We start from the raw sequence: 20,748 nt of genomic DNA, 5'->3' as shown, positions 1-20,748 counted from the left end.
GGCCGACTAATGGCAGATGGGCCTGAATCCTGGCTTCATGGAGATAAACTATACCCCACTCAGGAGAGGAAGGCAGGGGCGGGTGGGCTGGTGTTATACCCTGTCTGCAGTATGATGAGACACTTTAGAGTTTATCCAATAAGTGAAATACATTATTGTTGTTGCTGGACATGTGTGTGATTATCATAGCAGGAGTAAAAGGTCGCCCATTAAGCACTAAAGATTAATCAATAGAGGGTTAGAAGTAGGACACAATCTGTGGGCCCAAGATTGATGCTGTTTATATTATCAGCATATATGGAGATATGTCAGATTGCTTTCTACCATATTAATGTATAATCTATATAACTATAATCAGTGCTAAACGTTGAAACGATAGAAACGTCTATTATCCGACCCAGTTTAAGTAGTAATAGAAAATTAGTATAACCATGATCCAAAGGAATAGGTTTGTCAGTTATTGTTGTTTTGTTTCTAGGGAATCGCTTAACTTCCAAATAAGACATTAGCATTAGACAATGTGTTATGTCTATCATACATATATATATATATATATATATATATATATATATATATATATATATATATATATATATACATATATAAAGGACGCTCTTTTGTGGAGGAATGTGTGTGCATCTTCTCCCTCCCAGTTTTTTTCAGGATTGTGTCTGCCCTCTAATGGCCACATGAAGCAACAGCACTTAATCCTATGTATATCATAATAAGGATTAATTCAGCAGTGACTGCAGCTGTGAGAAGCTGAAATGAAAAATGATGGGTATGATCCAAAAAGGTTGGATTTGATGAAAGCATGCAGCTATCCACACTGACTCTCTCTCTCTCTCTCTCTCTCTCTCTCTCTCTCTCTCTCTCTCTCTCTCTCTCTCTCTCTCTCTCTCTCTCTCTCTGTTTATTGCTCAGTGATGAAAGACGGGCACTGACACAAATTAGTCATAGCGTTAAGAAAAGAATCGGAAAAAGAAAAACAGCCAATGAGAGAGATGTCCTCTTGGTCCCTACGTTGAAAAAAAAGAACAGCAAATACGTGTGTCACACATCAACTTTGTCCCCCTTGTTTACATAAACACATGTCACACATGCCCCCCCAGTGGAACTGTCCTGCCTGAGTAGCAGGATCACATGCTGTCCCAGAGCAGAGCAGGTAGACACACAGGAAGAGGGGGAAGCATGGGTTTTACGACCCTGCTCTGTCTGCTGTTACTGCGGCCTGGCCTAAGCGCTCTAATGAGATCTCCATTGGACGAGGTAGGTGGAAAGCTGCGGGTGAACAGGAGCACAGCGGTTTGTGATTCCACTGCCTGGGACTTCTGCAAAGTACATTGAACTCTCCCACTTTAATCTGTTTATCATCCTGTGGAAGCCCACGGCCTGGAGAGTCCCAGCTGTGCTCGACTGTAGTTACATGATGACCTGTACAACAACAAACTCGTTGTTGTGTTTTCATTCTGTATTTTTGGATCTAAATATAGTTACAGATTTGATGGAACTAAATGATGCAGAAGCTAAAAATGTTTGTTCCCTTCAGAAGCTGTTTCCTCAGCCGTCCAGTCCAAGAGACACAGTTTATTCTTATGATTCTTCTCCTGATGCCTCTGGTATGTATTCCTATGGCAGTACGAAGACACACAAGACACAAAAGAATATTTCAAGTGCTGATAGTGTTTGCTGAGATAAAAGTAACAATATACATGAGAAATGTACTGGTTAATGTTTCTTCTGTGTTCTGTTCTTGTTCTCAGAGGGTGTGCGGCTGCCTCGTTCAGCCGCGATGCCAGACATCACCCACCTGGAGCTGCTGGTGGTGGTGGGACCGGATGTCCAGCAGGTCCACAAGCAGGATACAGAGAGATACACCCTCACCAATCTCAATATTGTAAGTCTGAGCAAGAGAAGTAACGTCTGTTATATGGATTACAATGTCAGCTCTTTAAAACAACGGACTTTGACGTTATTTACTACACTGTAAGGCAAAAAGAAGGTGTTCTCAATAAATTATGAAGACAAGTGAAAAACAACTAAAGTCTAAGTGAAAAAATCGGTTTGGAGTTTTGTTCGTCGAAATGTTTTCATATCCAGCTCTAGAGAGTGTGCTGCAACACTATAGTCCCATCACACTGTGAACATCCTGATATATTAAAATGACTTATGGACCAATATTCACGCAGGCGTCAGAGCTGCTGCGAGACATGACCCTGGGCGCCAACATGCGCGTGCACCTGGTCCGCATGATCATCCTGTCGGAGCCAGAGGTAAGTTACATCTCGAGTTCACGTTAGAGTCAAGTTCACACGTGAAATCCAAAAGTTCAATAGCTGTACGTGAAATCTTGATATTCAGACTTAACATGTGTGCAACCGATTTGAGAGTATGGAGTATTTCCTCTCTTGTAACTGTCCACCTTCTTCTAGCCAGAGATCCAAATGTCCACCGACATCACGTCATCTCTCAGGAGTGTGTGCGACTGGAGCAGGAGGATAAACCCCTCCAACGACACAGACCCACTTCATGCTGACCTGTTGTTATACATCACAAGGCATGTCGGGGGCATCTCTCTGGCTGTGTTACAAGTAGATGTTTCATTATTTATGTATGAGCAAACCGTGTTTTACTGTGGATCTTGCATCATAAACAGGTATGACCTGGTGTTGCCCGATGGGAACAAGCTGGTCAGAGGAGTAGCACAGCTGGGCGGGGCTTGCTCCAGTGAATGGAGCTGTGTGATTGCAGAAGATACAGGCTTCGACCTGGGCGTAACCATCGCTCATGAAATTGGCCACAGGTAAAACGGACTGAAAAAAAAACACACTTCAATATCTATTTAAAAATGTGCATTACAATTTATTCAACTTAGTATCTACAATTCCGTGTGTCACTCCTCCCAGTTTTGGTATCAACCACGATGGAGTGGGGAACCCCTGCGGCAGGAGTGGCTTCATGATGGCTTCTAACGGAGGCTACAACAGTGTGGATCTGACCTGGTCTCCGTGCAGCAGGCAGCAGCTGCTCTCGTTCTTCAGGTGGGTCGACCATGGAAATGTCTCTCATTCATCGAGTTGAGCAGATCTTTAATCTATAAGTCACAGCTAGAAGATTTCACCTTAGGTTTTTACATTTCGAAGACATTTGATCTGATTTTAGTTAGAAATTCTTATTTATGTTTGTATTATATGATGAATAATAGTTAGGTTATGTTAGATTCGATCAGAATAGGTTGAATTAGATTAGAATAGGTTAGGTTAGATTAATTTAGAATAGGTTTGTCTGGATAACAATAGGTTAGTTAAGGTTAGGTTATATTAGATGAGGTTAGATTAGAGCAGGTATGATTGGAATAGTTTAGAACAGGTCTATTTGCATTAGTATAGGTTAGGTCAGGTTAGGTCAGGTTATGTTAGATCAGTTAGGTGAGGTAAGCTTAAACTTTACTGTCCACAATGTGTTAAATTGTCTTTGACTTTACAGAAAAACGACAAAAAATAAAAACTGTAAATCTGCAGAGCTCAAAGTTCAACATAGTAAAATACAGTTCAACAGACTTATTACAAAGGTTACATAAATTAAAGCAGCTCATACTTTATAAATCAACAATACAATTGCACTAGGGACAAAGGATTTCTTGTAGGTATTTTAGTGGTTTTTTTCGCACCACTCTTATGCTATACATTTAACATCCAACTGTCTATAACAAGCAACAAGTAGTTTGTGAATGAGATGTCAGGTGCGTTGGTTTTCCATCCCCAGTGAAGGGAAGGCTACATGTGTGACAGACCTGCCTGTAATGGGAGGCTCCCTACAAGACTGGAAGCCTGGTCTGTACTATGGAGTGGATGACCAGTGCAGAATAGCCTTTGGTAGCACTGCCAGGGCCTGCTCTTTCACCAACCCTGACCTGGTAAGTCCCCTGTAATAACAGCATGGCACCACAAGGCGTCGCTTCACATGACAAATACACACATTTTGATCACATTTCTATCCATGTGTCCAAAATTGTCTTGCTTTCCCATCAGCCGGCTTGTCGTGTCCTGTCCTGTCAAATCAACCCTGACGACAACAGCTCCTGCAAACGACTCCTGGTCCCACTGCTGGACGGCACCGAGTGTGCACCAAACCAGGTACTGCTCTGTGATTAGGGTTGCAAAGGGGCGGAAAGTTTCCATGGGAAGTTAAGCTCGGGAATTTTGAAAAAAACAAAAACGCAAATTAAACGCTGAGCAATAAAAGCATCATTCAAAACTCTATTTTAAAGATGTATGGAATGCAGCACACGCTGCACATTGAATTTCAACCCTCCACTGTGCATTCTTCATTCACACGCACAGATAACTCCCAGCATCCTTCACTCTACAGCAGGGCTACTGAGGCCTGCTGTAGTGTGCAGGACTAGTCAGGTAAGTTTCGATGATATTACTGGGGAAAATATATTAGCATGCTTATTGAGGATTGTTCATCTGTTCATCTAGCCTATTTCCATTCATTTATCCATCCATTGTAAAATATTTTTACAGACGATTTCCAATTGTTTGGCTATGTGGAGACATTTCACCCCATCCAATGTAGAAGGAAAGGCTGTGTATATTTGCAAATATTTTGCCAAGATCTATGTTTAGAATGACACAACGATGCAGAAGCATATAGTCAGGTGCCCAAAGTTTCCTCAGGGCTCAAATCAGCCTATGACAAAACAAATTGTTTATATTTATGTCTGTATATGACAAGGTAAATACAGTTAGTATAAATTACCCACAACATTTCCAGTTTATTCCCGTTAATTCCCGTATATTCCCGTATATTCCCGTTAATTCCCATTAATTCCCGTTAATTCCCATGGAACGTTTCCAACTTTGAATATTCCCGGATTTTTGCAACCCTATCTGTGATCATTTGTGTGCTTTACTTTTTTCCTCCCAAAGTATGATCAACTCGCAGTTGTAGGCACAAGTATGTATTTTTTTTCACGAGGTACCGTCCTCTCCTGCAGTGGTGTCTGAAGGGTCGCTGTGTGTCCCCGGATGAGCTCAGCTCCTCTGTGGTGGTGCACGGCTCCTGGTCCAGCTGGTCCGAGTTCTCCCCCTGTTCACGGACATGTGGTGGGGGAGTCACTCATCGCACACGGCAATGCAACAACCCCAGGTGACAACTGTGTGGCAAGCATCAGTCAAACATAGGGCCCATCATTCTTTAATATTCTTGTAAAATCAAACGTCTGTGATGCTGTTTTTTTCCCAGGCCTGCTTTCGGAGGGAATGATTGTCAGGGTCTGTATATTGAGGCTGAACTTTGTCACCAGCAGGTAAGTTCTGACTGGTTGTGTTTACAGTGAGTCTCCATAGTCTCCGTCAGTACTGTTTGCTGAGTCCAACATCCCACATTTGAATGATTTTTTGTCAGTAGTTTGAAGCCTCCAGAAATATAAGCATTGATGACTCAGATAGCTGAGGAGGCAAAAAGGTTATAAATTGAGCTGGGCTTCCAATCAATTTTAGATACAGACAAATATATTTTTGAATACCTCTTCAGTGGTTTTTGGCAGACCTGACATCTAACAATGATTAAAAATTCCTTGTTCTTCTTATCACCACTGTTGCTGAAGCCATGTAAGGGCACCCAGCTAGATTTCATGGCCGAACAGTGTTCGATGACAGACCTCCAGCCGCTGTACCTGCTCCCAAACACTGCCTCCTTCTACACATGGATCCCTGCTGTAGGCTTTGCACAAGGTGGGCCCGCAGAAAACGTTTTTATTTCTATGAGTTAAATGACAGTAACTACACCTGCTACATTTTTTGTTTTCTGTAAATTGTCCTTATTGTCAAAACCAGGGGATGAGCAGTGCAGATACATGTGCCAGTCAGAGGGAGAGAACTTCATGGTGAGCCGTGGCTCTCAGTTTGCGGATGGGACTCGCTGTGAGTCAGACAGTCCGCCTCCCTTCGGCTCTACAGCTGCTTGTCTGAGAGGGAAATGCCAGGTAGAGATGACTAAGCAAAACATGCTGGAGAGCAGATGCAGTTTTACTCTTTCACACTTATTAAAAAAAAAAAAATTCTCTGTTCACTGTTTGTCTCTGATCAGCTGTTTGGCTGTGACGGTGTGCTGCATTCTGGGAAAGTGTGGGATGAGTGTGGGGTGTGCAGTGGGAATGGATCGTCCTGCACTTTGACCTCTGACTCCTACACTGCTGGTCAGGCCAGAGGTAACAGCAGCGTGTCATTACCGGACACATTCAGTCACACAAAATGAATTGATTTAAATCACTGAAAGCACTGTGCAACTTATTGACTTTAAAATAGCAGGTTCTAAATAATTTGATGGCACACTGACTTGAAGGAAGGAGGATGGAGCTGCTTTCATCCCCACTCCTCACCCTGAACGCCTGTTCTTGCTCCGTGTAACTTGAGTGAGCAAGACTTAGGAGTCTTAAAGGGTAGTGATTATCGATTATAGAGTTTGGTGGATTAGTTACAGCAGCAGCTCTTCTGATTCAAGAAGCCTGGGATCATGGGTAATATCCACTGTTGTGTTTTATTTCAGTGACAGTCAGAGCTCTGGTCAACACAATGATAGATTTAGCTTTTTCTTGACATGAAAACCAGTTCATCACTCGGACGTGCAGCCCATCAGAATGAATCACCACATGTAAAGCTGCAGAGGGCGCTGTTGCTCTGATTCCTCCCTAGTTCTCTTCACATCACACTCAAAAGGGTGTGTGAGCACAACCCCCCAAAATGACATCCTCTGCATACAGATCAAGACACATCCCTGTTCAAACAGTTTGTCGACTGGTTTGATGCTCACTAGCTTCTTGTGGACGTGAAGAAAACTGAGGAAATAGTCCAGTCCTCATTCACAATGCACCCATAAACCAGGTCTCTCATCATATAAATGCCTCTGTGTACACATTGAAAGCTCTCCTACGTGGCATGTTCATGTTGAAATCTTTGCTCTTGTTAACAACAGAGGATGTATTTCTCTAGGTTGCAATGTTATGTCTACTCCGGTACAAAAGTATGGTCTGGTAATTTGTCAGCACAGTTAGCCTGTACGCGTCATTCAAACGGCCGTGACGATCGTAGGAAAAAGAGATCAGTTCTATTTTCAGTCGTGACATGAAAAACCTCTGCCTAGAGAGGCACAGACATAGAATAAGACACGTTGCCCTCATGATGGTCCAGGATCCCACAATGCAGACTGAACTGGTACAGGAATCCTTTTATTCTATCCTCCATCAAGATACTAAATAACAAGTAGGAGTATTTTGTGTTGTATTTATCTCTATCTATTTATGTTTTTAAATTCACTACTGTCCTCTGGTATTCTCTTATCACTGACACCACTGTCCAACACTGGTTTACACCAGACACATGAATATTTGCACGTTTTCTACACACGTCTGAATGTACGTACTTGTGTGTGAGTGTATTGTGATACATGTAGGTTCTGACGTTTTGTATGATAAAGTGGTCTGGAGCCCAAGACAAGTTTCCCTATAGGACAATAAAGTATACCTGACCTCACCTTACCTTACCTCACCCCACCTCACCTCACTTTACCTTACCTTACCTTACATCACCTTAGCCTACATTGCCTCACTTCACCTCACCCCACCTCACCTCACTTTACCTAACCTTACCTTACATAAACCTGACCTAAAATAAACTCACCTCCCCTTACCTTACTTGTCAAATGTTTCAGTTTTATCTTAATGTTGATTTAATATCTTTTGGGCTGCAATTTCAAGGTTTTCTCGTGTGATCTGAGCACTTTTTCGAAAACTATTTTCTAGACAGAATACCTATAGTCAGTTCATTACAAAACTTATCAATAATTAACTGATAATCATAGTTACAGCTCTAATATCTGTACTGTTTTCACTGAGTAATTCACTGCTTTCTGTTTCAGAGTACACCACCTTCCTCTCTGTGCCAGTGAATGCGACGCAGGTTCATATTGTAAACAGGGCGCCTCTCTTCACTCACATGGGTGAGCGACATCACTTTACAAAATGTCTATGTTTCTACAACAGGTGTCACAGGACAAACTAAAACTTGGAGTTGTTTTTTGACGTCTGTGTCCTCAGCTGTAATGGTTGGGAGTCGGTACGTTGTGTCCGGATCCGCCAGCATGGCGCTGAATACGACCCACCCGTCCCCGGTGGATGACAACCACCTAGAATACCGTCTTCACCTGACCCCTGACTTCTTGCCTGCGATGGAGGAGCTGCAGCTGCCTGGACCGGTGCAACAGGAGATATTCGTACAGGTAAGGACACACGATCAGAATAAATCAAAATGCAAAGGTTGCAGCTTTAACTTATACAGTGCGAACAGATGTTAAAACATACTCCAAAAACTGAAATGGAAAATCCCATGTGCCCAGCTTTTACACCGATTTTTCTCTTTTCAGGTTTACCGCAAATATGGAAAAGAATATGGCGAGAGGACAAATCCAAACATTAGTTACCAGTTCTATCTTCCCACCAGAAACAGTTACTCGACAACCGTCAAACCTAAAGGGAAATGGGTTGTCTTTACCACTCCCTGCTCTGTCTCCTGTGGATCTGGTAAGTCACTGTTTATCAAAAGTCAAAATGAAAAACACAAAATAAGAATATACAAGTTACAGCAACATTATCTGTGGCTGGTGCCTTTTTAAAATTCACAGACTGGCGTTCTTGTTTTAGGAGTCAGTGGTTTTGCCTGAAAGGAGAATGTGTGCAATAATTTAGCAACAGTTTTCTATCCCAGACTCAGAACCCATCTGTTACAAGGACTGTGAAGTGTGGAATAATGACACCAAATGTCCATTGAGCTGATTAACTGAAGGGTCACACACACTACAATAAATTGGTTGAACCGTTGTTAAATGAGCTGAATGTTGTTTTCTTATTTCCTTGTCCTTACATGCTACTCTCTTGTTAATGTCCATTTTGAAATATTGTGATTCAGTCTTGTAAACCTAACCCTATAAAGGTTTCTAATAAAGCTGCATGAAATCTGAAATGTAAACACCTGACCTAGAACAGAAATCATGTATTGTACGATTTAATTTGTTCTAACCATATTCTTTTATTTGCAGGTGTACAGACACATGTATATGTCTGTGCAGATGAAGATAGCAACAGCCATTTGGAGAAACACAACTGTGAGACACCTACGTCGCCTGTACCACTCCAAACGATCTGTCCGCTCTCACCCTGTCCCCCCAGGTACGTGCATGTCGTTTCAGTTTGTTTTCATCTGGGCTGACATACAGTTACAGCTCAGCAAAAATAGGTTGACAGAAAAATGTCCTGTTTCACAGTTGGGAAACAGGGAAATATGGGTCCTGTAGTGCCTCCTGTGGTGGAGGAGAGAGGGTGCGTCCTGTGAGATGTGTTCAGAAACAAGGAGCTGATGTGGTGACTGTCCCAGATTCTGAGTGTTCACCTGAAACAGCTCCACCTGCTGTGGAAAGATGCAACCTACAATACTGTCCTGCCAGGTATGAATGAAGTCTGTAGTGTTGATCATTGGGAGTAGTGGGTCAAATAACTTCCCATAACCACAGAATATGAAGGGGTACAGGTGTCACCCAGTTTGAACAACAACACTCACACATGTTGACAGATGGCGTGTATCAGAACCAGGGGAATGTTCAGCAGTGTGCGGGCCAGGAGAAGCACAACTGTCTGTGTCATGCGTCCGTCCAGAAGCTGGTCAGGATGTTGAGGTGGATCACAGCTTCTGTTCCAAGCAGATCAAACCTCCTGATTCGCTGCCATGTGTGGTGGACGTTTGTCCCATCGGGTGGGACACTGAGGGAGAGGTAAAGTTAAAAATGACTCAAATCTGACTCTTATTCCTAAATTAATCATCTTTATTCTTTGTATATATAAGTCTATATACACATATTTATACATGTGTACATGCTATAATTATTATTATTATTATTATATTATTATTATTATTATTATTATTATTATTATTACTATTATTATTATATATACTGTCGCTGCCATTATCACTATATACTGCTATTATATTGGTATAATTACTATCATATATATAAATATATATTATGTTATATTATATACCATATATACTGTACAATTTTTACTATTTACTATTACCATCATCTTGCCACTGCACCTTATCTACCTATTTATCTTGTGTTTTTGTTTTTTATTCTTTCTACCTCAATATTTTTTATTTTATTCTATTGTATTGTATTTTATTGTATTCAAATATACCGGCTGCTATGACGACTTAATTTCCCTTCGGGGATGAATAAAGAACTCTATCTCTATCTATCTATCTCTAAACACGGCTTTACTTTTCCAGTCCCAGCCCATGCTGAAGGCTGGTTTGCTGCCCCGCTCCAGACAAGCTCCGGTGTATGTTTGGAGCCCTTCAGTCAGCCAGTGCTCAAAGACCTGTGGCAATGGTAAGAGAAAATAATATATGATATTCTTCATTTAGACATGGCATGTCCTCATCAGATAAGATATCATGTAGGAACCCTGCAGGTGTGGTTCTCCTGTGTGGACCACCAGAGCAGACTGGGGGTGCCTGACCTCCGTTGTGATGCTTCTTCCAAACCTTCTCCCCAGTGTGAGATCTGCAGTCCCTCTCCCTGCCCTCCCATGTAAGCAACCCCAGTCTCATATTTGCCTGTACTACACACTATTCTATATGTGAATTTAGAGGAAGGAAAAAACAGGGATTTAACAAATGCCAGCAGTAAAATATTTCTAACCACCAGGTGGCGCTCTAAGCAAGGAGTCTGCAGTGTAACGTGTGGAGGAGGGGTGGCCAACAGGGTGCTGTACTGTGCTCTGGAAGCAGGAGAGGAGGAGGAGGAGGAGGTGGTGGAGGATTCCGAGTGTAGTGACTCTCTCAAACCCACAGCAGTGGTTTCATGTAACACCCACATCTGCCCAGCAAGGTGAATCACACACAAACACACACACACACACACACACACACAAACACACACACACACACACACACACACACACACACACACACACACAGAAACCCACACAGACAGAAACACACAGACAGACAGACACACACACACACACACACACACACACACACACACACACACACACACACACACACCAGTCACACACACACAGACACACACGGAAACCCACACAGACACACACTCTCACACACACACACACACACAGACACACACACACACATAGAAACCCACGCACACACACACACACACACACACATGCACACACACACACACACACACATAGAAACCCACACAGACACACACACACACATACACACACACATGCACACACACACACATATACACACACACACACATGCACACACACACACACACACATAGAAACCCACACAGACACACACACACACACACACACACACACACACACACACACACACACACCTCCCCAAAAAAATGATCTCATCCCCACTTTCACTCATCCAGGTGGAAGTTGTTCAGGACGTCCTCCTGCTCTGTGTCCTGCGGTCTGGGTGTAGCTAAGAGGATTGTGTCCTGTGTCCAGTTTGTTCATGGCAAGGAGAGTGTGGTGCCGGTGGAAAACTGCCATGAAGTGGTCAAACCGGCCACCACCGTGCCCTGCCTGGTGCAAATCTGCACCTTTAGGTGGGAGGTGAAGTCGTGGAGCCAGGTACTTTTAACAGGAGAGAGAACCCTCTGAAAATGTGAAGATTAAATTAGATTAGAATGGATTCGATGATTTGTTGGATTGAGTCAACTGACTGAACATGTCAATCACTTGTTAATCATTATGTGGCTCCTGCTTCTCAAATTTCAGATTTAATTTCAGATTTACTGCTTTTTATATCACTCTAGATTAAATAACTTTGTGTTTTGAGCCATTGGGCCCAGAAAATATAACTTTTGTGTCTGCACAAGGTATCGTAAGGCATCATTGGTTGCAGTCTTAGATAAGATAAAATGTAAATACCCCTATACCCACCTGAATACTGCTTATTATGTGATATGATGCATGATTTTGCTGACAGTTTCTCAAGCTTACTTCCCATGTTGCATTCCTCCACCAGTGTTCAGTACCCTGTGGATATGGGATCCAGTCCAGACCAGTGTCCTGCCTGGGCCCCTCCAAGCCAGAGCCCCTCAGCCCTCTGCTTTGCATGCATTTGCCCAAACCCATCACCATCCAGGGCTGCAACAGGGGCAGCTGCGTAGATGTGTCGCCCACCGCCGCTGCAACGCAGGCTGTCCCGATGCTTGACCTCACAGATGGGCCTCTGCTGTCTCCCACAAGTCCAACAGAGGCCATTGATTTCCCACAAACCACCACAGGAGTCATCCCAACCCCTCGAGGCATAAGCTCTTTGACTCCCGACCCATTTGCAGTGCGAGTCGGTTGCAGATGCAGGGTTAACGGTGTGTGCTCTTTTCCAGGTGCATGTGGACAGCTACTCCTGGAGGAATCAGGCACAGTGGATTTGAAAAACGTAGCATACCGCTGCACAGTCTCCATAGGTCGACCTCTGGATGAGGTTATTCACATTAGAGTGGAATCTAGCTCCTTGAATTGCAGAAAAAGTATGTTTTTTTTTTAAATATGCAAAGGATGTAATTTCCTGTGCTTTGACTATTTCACCAAAATAACTGCCTGTACTTGTGTGCATGTGTCCCTGCAGAGGAGTCTGTGGCGTTTTTTGACCGATTGGCATTTGTGAGGAAGTGTGAGCAGGTCGCAGGTAGTGAGCTGACCACGAGAACCAACGTCCTGCTGGTTCGTCAAAATATGCTGACTCCTGGAAGTGGCATTGTGTTCAGCTACACGTCACAGAAAAACCTGAAGCGGAGCCACCATCAGGGTGAGACAGCGTGTTTGTTCTCTGTGTGCAGAGCTGCGCTAAAGAAAGAAACCCAGGATGTAATGTCCAAAAACAGGAAGATGTTTAATGAAAGAAGATGTTTCACTGGCTTAGAATGGAAGTTACTATAGGTAAAATGCAACAAATGTGGGAGCCCACTGCAACAAAAAGGTAATAACGTGAACACTCAGTGAAGCTGAAATACAACTCCTCATAAAAACACCATAGAACTGAATCTGTCGCTAATACTGTTTCCAAAAAGGTTCCTGTTTTGATCTTTACGTATAACACTAATACAGGTGTTCATATGTCATTTGTTTACACGTTTGCATTTACTAAAGGTTAAGTACACATGGTCTTTGCCCCACAGACTGCGACATTCAGCTGTTCTCCCCCAGCGGTGACTTTGAGAACCCCACGACGTCCAGCACCAACCACACCTGTCGAGTGCTCATCAACGCCCCCCCCGCCGTGAAGATCAGAGTGCAAGCACTGCACATTGGATTAGCATTAAACGCCACCAACTCGCAGTCTACGTACATTATGGTGCGGGTCAGCTTTTTTTTAATTTGGGTTGTTGTTTTTCAGTGTGCTCCAAAGTGCAAAGGTAAAAAAGTGCAAGTGTAATAACTACAGGGATATTTTGTCTTTTTCTGCTGTTCAGATCCGGGACATGGACATCTTAAAGACCAACGTGTTTAAAGGTCAACAGCTGTTTGTGTGGCATTCCTCTGGAAACATGGCAGAGATTGAGTTTCATGGCGACTACCTTCATTCTAAAGGAAGCTTCAGAGCGGAATATTCCTTTATAAGTCGTGGATATTAATTTATAAAAAATACCTGGAGGAGCTTTTGATTTTTATGTTTCACATTTCTTTGGCTTTCTATATGTATTTAAATGTATATGGTTAGAGAACAAAATCCTTCCAAACTTGATTTTCATACATCTGTGATAATTATATTGACATGAATAAATGAACAAAACAAACCAAAACACTCGACAGTCAAGCGAGGACAGTGTCATTCTAGAAAGTGGTTAGGTATAAAGAAAGGAAGAAAAAAAAAGAATACTATTACATTAAGCAAATTGTGTCCATTTAAATTTCAAATAGATATAACACAAAATGTTAAAATATAGAATTCCCATCATAGAGATTTACTCCTCCTTTCAAAGGCAGTGCATTGATCGTCACACGTTCCCACTCTCTTCCCACAATCCTTTGTTAACAGGTTTCCCCCTCAGCTCCAACACACTCAGTACATTGTGAGTTGGTGCCAGTGCGGCGCTCTGCCAGCGACTCAGTTCCAGCTCCTGTGCGCCGCAGTGGGACACAACCACACCGGCAGGGTCCCGTGTGGGATCACTGCTCGGCTTTGGCCGTGTCTTCGAGGAGAGCCCTCATGTCCAACAGAGCCTCCTCTACAGCCCGGGCAAACTTGGCAGCGTGTGTCTCCTCACAGCTGTTGAAGGCCGTGATGGCGATGTTGATGTGCTCATCCATGGGATTGTAGCACACTCCGTAGCCATCTGGCACCACTGGACCAAAGCACATCACGCAGTCTGTCTTGGAGCCGACCTGGACACGCAGACGGGAGAGAGAGATGAGGGCAAATGCTCCGACAAACTAATTTGATGGCAGATAATCATTTGCTCAGTAATAATAAACTGTTTGTTTTCTTAGATGCAAATTTACCTGGCTGGTGGAGAGATTATAATGCTGAGCCACAGCAAAAGACGTATCCATGAATATCTCGGGCATGGAGGTCAGGTCATCAATACCCTGGATCTTCAGCCCGAGGAGGTGTCTCTCTATGGCTTGTCCATGAATCGCCTAAAAAAAAGAAAAGTGGAATTTGTAGAACTGAAATGAATCTGATGATTTCAGAAAAAAACAAACATGTTATCGATGGAGCCCAACTCTCACCTTGTACGTGTTGTCCTTGTGCGTCTGAACGGCCTTCTGCAGCAGCTCCAGCCTCTCTGTGTTCTGTTGACGAGGTATTTACTGTTCAGTCAGAGAGCGCACATGGTTTTAACTTTACATTAATCGAGAAAAGTCTCGTGGTTCAACAGCACCTGTTTAGCTGGGTCTTGCATTGCCTCGACGAATTTTGACGACTCAATAGTAGTTGCAAGGATTGCATCCGTTCGGCCATATTTGAACATTCGTAACGATGCACTCTCATATGTGGAGCAGCAAATATTATACATCCTGGAATTCAGAAATAACAGGATATAAATGCATGTTTATTTCATGTCGGGATCTTCTTCAACTGCGGGAACTTCTTTCCTACCTGAAGTAGGCAAGTTGAAGAGCCATTTGCACGAACGCATCTGGACTCAGCTTATGTTGCCTTGGCACATTTTTTCCAAAATGAGAAAACATAAGCACCTTCACATCCAAGTCGTGCACCATTCTAGTAAAACAAAGAAAGATGAGCAAGTTGCACAAAATCCTAAAAGCCGAGATGCTAATAATTATCATGACGGCCCCTAACATACATGTTCATATTTTGTTTGGCATTCTCAATGTCTCTCTTGACTTCGGGTGTTATGTTAAAACGCAGCTTCTGAGGCATCTGCAGAGGAACCATGGGGGAGCGGACTATTTCAGTCTTCTGCCTGTTGAGAAAATGTCAAACGGTGAGTTCACTTGTAAAGGGACAAAGCCTGTATCTAAAAACTGAATAAAACTCACATGTATTTAACAACGTAGTCTATGAGAAACACGATGGGTGGACCCTCAGCGGGGGCATGTTCGTACACCAGCCCACACGTACCGTCTTCACCGACTATGAACTGTGGATGATGCAAGTGCCTTTCAATTCTCAACCACCACCAAACTCCAGTTCATGGTTTTATACTTGAAGTCTCAATCTGACCTGTATTGTTTTGTCGAACCAGCGGTTGCCGCTGTTCCAGCGAGCTCCTCCTCCGTGTAGCATCTGCGCTGCCACGCGGCTCTGATACAGCTCGTCGGACACACGCGGCATCGGAGCGTCCAAGCAAACAGTGAAGATACTTTTCTGGATGGCCCGCACTGATTCCTTATTCGTCTTATCTGAGGGTGAATAAAATGGCTTTAAAAAGTCTAAATTATATTTCCCCTGAGATGTGCTTTAAAATTTGAAAATCCATCTAGCTGATACTAGAGCTGCTTTCAGACATGCACTGATCTTTGAACATTTTCCAGAATTTTTTTAAACAGGCTGTAAGTCAGACCACACATTTTAGAGTTCTGGACATTTCCTGAATTTTTTATGTTAGTCCCAAAGTTAAATAAATGGAAAATTCGAGCCCATTAGACAGAGGCAAAACTTAAAATACAAGAATCCAAATATCTCAGGATGGAAAAGAGGAGCAATACATAAAGAAGATGACGATAAATATGCTGAATTGGAAAGAAAACCAGATTTGAGAGCTCATAGTGATAAGGGACAATGTGGGTGTCGATGTGCTGTAAAGAAAAACGTGATTTCCACAGCAGAATTTATCCACAATGTCCTGCCTCCTGTATGTTCTACTCAGGCTCCTTGTCAGAATGTTCCAGACATGTTCCTGTTGTTGCAGAGTTCATGTCTGATAACAGCAGTTTACCCCCCCCCCCTCTGCTCACCCTTGATCAGGTTGTTGTAGGCTTTGCCCCAGGTGTTGCGGTGCTGTGACGTGAGGATGCCAATCGGCTCTTTGTTAGTTTGCAAAGACGAGTTCCAGATCTTCTCCAGCTGCATATAGATCTGGTCTACTGTCAGTGCCGTGCCATCGCTGTTGTAAACGTCCAAGACAAAGAACTGAAGGAGAGGATAGCAACGTCAGAGTCATGCAGCCACAGAGACAGTATTTATTAAACCACTGCACCAATGATAATGAGATAATAAATGAGCTTTTGATGACCATCTGCCATCTAGAGTACCTGGAAGTTGTGGACCACAGTGATGTGAGATGGAGGGGTTTTCCCGATGCTGTGGTTTACAACGGTGTCTCTCTTTGTGCCGGGGATACGACAGGAGGACAATATCTGGTAGTACTGATCCATACACAGCGGCTTCCCACTCAGGTACTCCACAGGCAGGGTGTCACTGGGACACAGCACCGCAAATCAGCTATTTGTAGTTTTTTATACATCAATGACAAAGAGATTTGTCTGTGACAACAGCTTGTTTTAGTTTCAGACAAACTCACGTGTCAATCATTTTTTTAAAGTCCAGAACTCCTGTGATCAGTCTGGCAGCAAATCTGCAGAGAAGAGATATACATTTGTCGTTGTCAACCACCGGATCTCCTCTTGTTTACTTCAACAAGTATATTCAAACTGTGTCACTGGAATGATGAGTCTATTGTGACCTGCATACTTCAAATTCAACCCTTGGCTTCACTGCAGTATTTCATTATGGGGCCGACGTATTCACCATATCCCACAGGTCACAGAAGTCAAAAACAGCTGAGCCACGGTGTGGGCAGCCAGAGCCCTTTAAATAGCCAGCGTGTGGAGGGAAGCCTGTGCAAAGGGCAGCTAGAATATACAGCCTCATATAAGCTTGTTTATACTGTTGCTGCAGCGTGAAGAAAATCACTTTTGGAAACAACTTCATGACTGGTGCTTATCACTGGATTTCACTGTAAAACCGATATTCAGGGTGCACCACAAATTGGCAGCAAACCTTAAAAGAATTTTTTTTTGTGTTTTGTTTAGTAAGAGCTTAGTTTCTGTGAGGGCTGGTCCTCGATATGGACAATGCTTTCTCACCTCATCTGTCCTTGGCGATCGCTGAAGCGCATGCGCGGCAGGACAACCCCGGGGCTGGTGTAGACCGCCACTGGCATCCGGCAGTCCAGATAGGCCGACTGCATCCACCATTCTGACAGCTACATAAACACAGCAGGGGTAAGAAAGTAGAATTCATGACGTCTGTTACAACAACAGACTACTTCCTTAAGAGGAGTTTACATGAACTCATCTTTAACAAAACTGTAACGGAAGCAGGAGTCAGACTACACACAGCCACATAGACCTCGCTGCAAAGTAAAAAGTCTGGGTGCATTTAAATACACAGGAGCTTTAGATAGATAGATAGATAGATAGATAGATAGATAGATAGATAGATAGATAGATAGATAGATAGATAGATAGATAGATAGATAGATAGATAGATAGATAGATAGATAGATAGATAGATAGATAGATAGATAGATAGATAGATAGATAGATAGATAGATAGATATAGATAGATAGATAGATAGATAGATAGATAGATAGATAGATAGATAGATAGATAGATAGATAGATAGATAGATAGATAGATAGATAGATAGATAGATAGATAGATAGATAGATTACTTCATTCATCCCCGAATGGAAATTAAGTCGTCATAGCAGCCGGTATATTTGAATACAATAAAATACAATAGAATAAAATAAAAAATATTGAGGTAGAAAGAATAAAAACAGAAACACAAGATAAATAGGTAGATAAGGTGCAGTGGCAAGATGATGGTAATAGTACTGATGATATGATGGTAATGTTATTGTTAGACAGTATATAAAAATAGTACAGTATATATAGTATATAATATAACATAATATTTATTTATATATGATAGTAATTATACCAATATAATAGCAGTATATAGTAATAATGGCAGCAACAGTATATATAATAATAATAGTAAATATAATAATAATAATAATAATAATAACATGTACACATGTATAATTATGTGTATATAGACTTATATATACAAAGAATATACAGAGAGTATCCTGACTCAGCAGCAGGGAGGCTTTAGTTTAATTTAGTAAAGATACGTTTACCCTCTGTGTCCGCCCACTATATAAAAAAATGCTAAATAAGTCCAGATATCTACCCAGTTTTCTGTCTTGCGTGCCCGTCGCTCCAGGCCTTTCTGCAGCCGTTCTCCCACCCCCCCCTTCAGGAACTCAGCCACCAGCTCCTGGGTGTGTTCCAGCTCCTCCTTGCTGACGATGGGCTCCAGAGAGGCCAGGTACTGCTCGCATGTCTGCTTCAAGGGCGGCACCGGCAGCTTGGGTAAATTCTCCTGGTGCACCAGGGACCTCTGTGGGATCTGTGTCACCGATCTGAGCAGGCGACACGGCTTTACCACACCTGGCCGGAGCTGGAACACATAAACTGGATGAGCACAAACTCTAAACTAAAATGTAAACAGATGGTTAAAACCTATTGATTGTAGAGTGTAGTACAGTAAGACAGGAACCAGGATCTGTTGATGCTTTTTCTGCTTTAACTTTGACTATCTGCTCTCGCTGAGGAGTGAATGTTTTGCGGATTGTGATTGAGCTGTTTTCGATGGAAGCTGGAATATTGCATCATTAATAAGTATAAGTACTCACTTCTTCCTACTCCTTTTCGGACATGTTTTATCCCTTTTGAACATTCGTTATTGAAGTTCACTTGTTTGCTGCGCCTTTTTCTTACTTATTCATATAGATATTTATATGTTTATTTAAAACATGTTGGAAATAAAACCTATCCCCTTTGCCCTTACAGATTACTTTAAAAATATGAACTACTCTTTGCCTAAATATAGTAACTGACTTCCTGGCAAAACATGGCTCAGTGCATTGATATAAAAGTGTAATTTAATCTCAGTGATAACTTCTCCGGCTGAGCCAGATGATTAATGGGACTCTATACACGGATTCTGCCTCACAAATCCAGGTGTCAACATGTTGTTAAATGTTTACTGTACACGACCGGAGCCTCAAAGAGCAAATGGCTTCAAGTGAGAGGACTGGACTCAGTTATTTACTAAATATTTAGCAGTAAGATGAGTGTATCTGGTGAAAGGTGACACAGTCGTACTGTTGTTGGTTTGAACGCACTGCTGTGGACTGTGCCATCTTAAAAATAGCAGGTTGACACAGTTGAACCTTTGGAATGACAACTACAACAAACACATGAACCCAGAAGTATTTCTGTGCTATCATGATCACTCCTGCTACATTAAAGCACTAGATGTGTAGAATTATGATTAGATTTTATAATGGAACAGGAGGTATGTCACATGAGAGGGCATGTTTATTTTTGGTCAAGTTTCCAGGTGTAAAGGAACTTCCGGTGAACGATTTAAAAAAATAAGAGTATTATTTAAACCGTAGCTTGCAGCGTTAATAGTATGTATTTGACAGTAAATGCCACAACCACTACTACAAAATAAAGATACAGCTCCGAATGGAGCTATGTAGACGACAATGCTAACACTGTAGCACAGTTTCCCATGTCCTCTTTGCAGCATGCGCATTGAGCTAGCGTTATGCTAACGGCTAGGCTAACATTAGGTCAAATATCACACTCGATAATAAAATAAATAAAACACTGCCTTTGCTAGCATGGCACCGAACATAGGAACGGCCTGTAGCTGTGGACACATTAGTTTGACTTCCACCTAAACATCGTCATATTGTTGTTGTCCTGTTTGCTGCGCCCCACCCCCTTCCCTCAGCCTGGTGTTACCATGAAGCTAAACACAAGCACACACAACAAGCACACAACACATTCAATTTAAACACTAACACACCACTCACCCCGGCTCGGACCAACACGGTCCACATGCTGGCGGACAGACGCGCTACGGACTCGGACTGTCCCGGGGAGTGTGGACGGAAGAGCCTCGGGCTGACATGTCTCAAGGACAAGCTCAGTCACCGTCTATTCTCAGCTGAGAGGGACTGTCCCCCCCCCCCCCCCCGGACCCACACACACACACACACACACACGGACCCACACAGCAACACACAGCTCCTCTGAAAGTCACGCTTTCATCTGTGGAGTCTGCTCCATGTGCGACTGCTGCTTTAAAACTGGCGATCACAACATGTTCCTGCTGTGGAAAAAGCCTAATTTT

At 42.7% G+C, this 20,748-nt stretch overlaps 2 protein-coding genes across 3 annotated transcripts; one reads left to right on the top strand and one right to left on the bottom strand.

The window, feature by feature from the left end:
- Positions 1-1,113: 1,113 nt before the first annotated feature.
- adamts13 (ADAM metallopeptidase with thrombospondin type 1 motif, 13) lies at positions 1,114-13,859 on the top strand. Of its 2 annotated transcripts, none has more exons than XM_061072065.1 (29): positions 1,114-1,269; positions 1,553-1,619; positions 1,764-1,897; positions 2,190-2,273; positions 2,433-2,557; positions 2,657-2,803; positions 2,907-3,041; positions 3,766-3,916; positions 4,032-4,136; positions 5,003-5,154; positions 5,251-5,314; positions 5,615-5,741; positions 5,844-5,992; positions 6,097-6,217; positions 7,924-8,004; positions 8,102-8,283; positions 8,428-8,584; positions 9,100-9,229; positions 9,325-9,504; positions 9,630-9,828; positions 10,344-10,446; positions 10,518-10,647; positions 10,765-10,947; positions 11,476-11,680; positions 12,078-12,360; positions 12,442-12,585; positions 12,684-12,863; positions 13,234-13,409; positions 13,528-13,859. In XM_061072065.1, exons 1-29 carry the CDS (start codon positions 1,144-1,146, stop codon positions 13,687-13,689), a joined length of 4,182 nt encoding a protein of 1,393 aa, XP_060928048.1. In that variant the 5' UTR covers positions 1,114-1,143; the 3' UTR covers positions 13,690-13,859. The 2 variants fall into 2 exon arrangements, with proteins under 2 accessions (XP_060928048.1, XP_060928047.1); XM_061072064.1 differs by having other exon boundaries at positions 1,550-1,619.
- Positions 12,924-20,556, bottom strand: LOC133002286 (carnitine O-acetyltransferase-like). The gene is made up of 14 exons (XM_061072066.1): positions 20,429-20,556; positions 18,730-18,999; positions 17,612-17,730; positions 17,047-17,100; positions 16,778-16,943; positions 16,481-16,655; positions 15,747-15,925; positions 15,563-15,663; positions 15,367-15,486; positions 15,159-15,281; positions 14,941-15,076; positions 14,789-14,851; positions 14,558-14,695; positions 12,924-14,440 (listed from the first exon to the last, which is right to left on the bottom strand). Exons 1-14 carry the CDS (start codon positions 20,453-20,455, stop codon positions 14,225-14,227), a joined length of 1,887 nt encoding a protein of 628 aa, XP_060928049.1. The 5' UTR covers positions 20,456-20,556; the 3' UTR covers positions 12,924-14,224.
- Positions 20,557-20,748: the final 192 nt, after the last annotated feature.

Source organism: Limanda limanda, chromosome 5, assembly GCF_963576545.1.
Source record: "Limanda limanda chromosome 5, fLimLim1.1, whole genome shotgun sequence".
Lineage (NCBI taxonomy): Eukaryota > Metazoa > Chordata > Actinopteri > Pleuronectiformes > Pleuronectidae > Limanda > Limanda limanda.
This window is presented reverse-complemented; position numbering and strand designations above follow the sequence as displayed.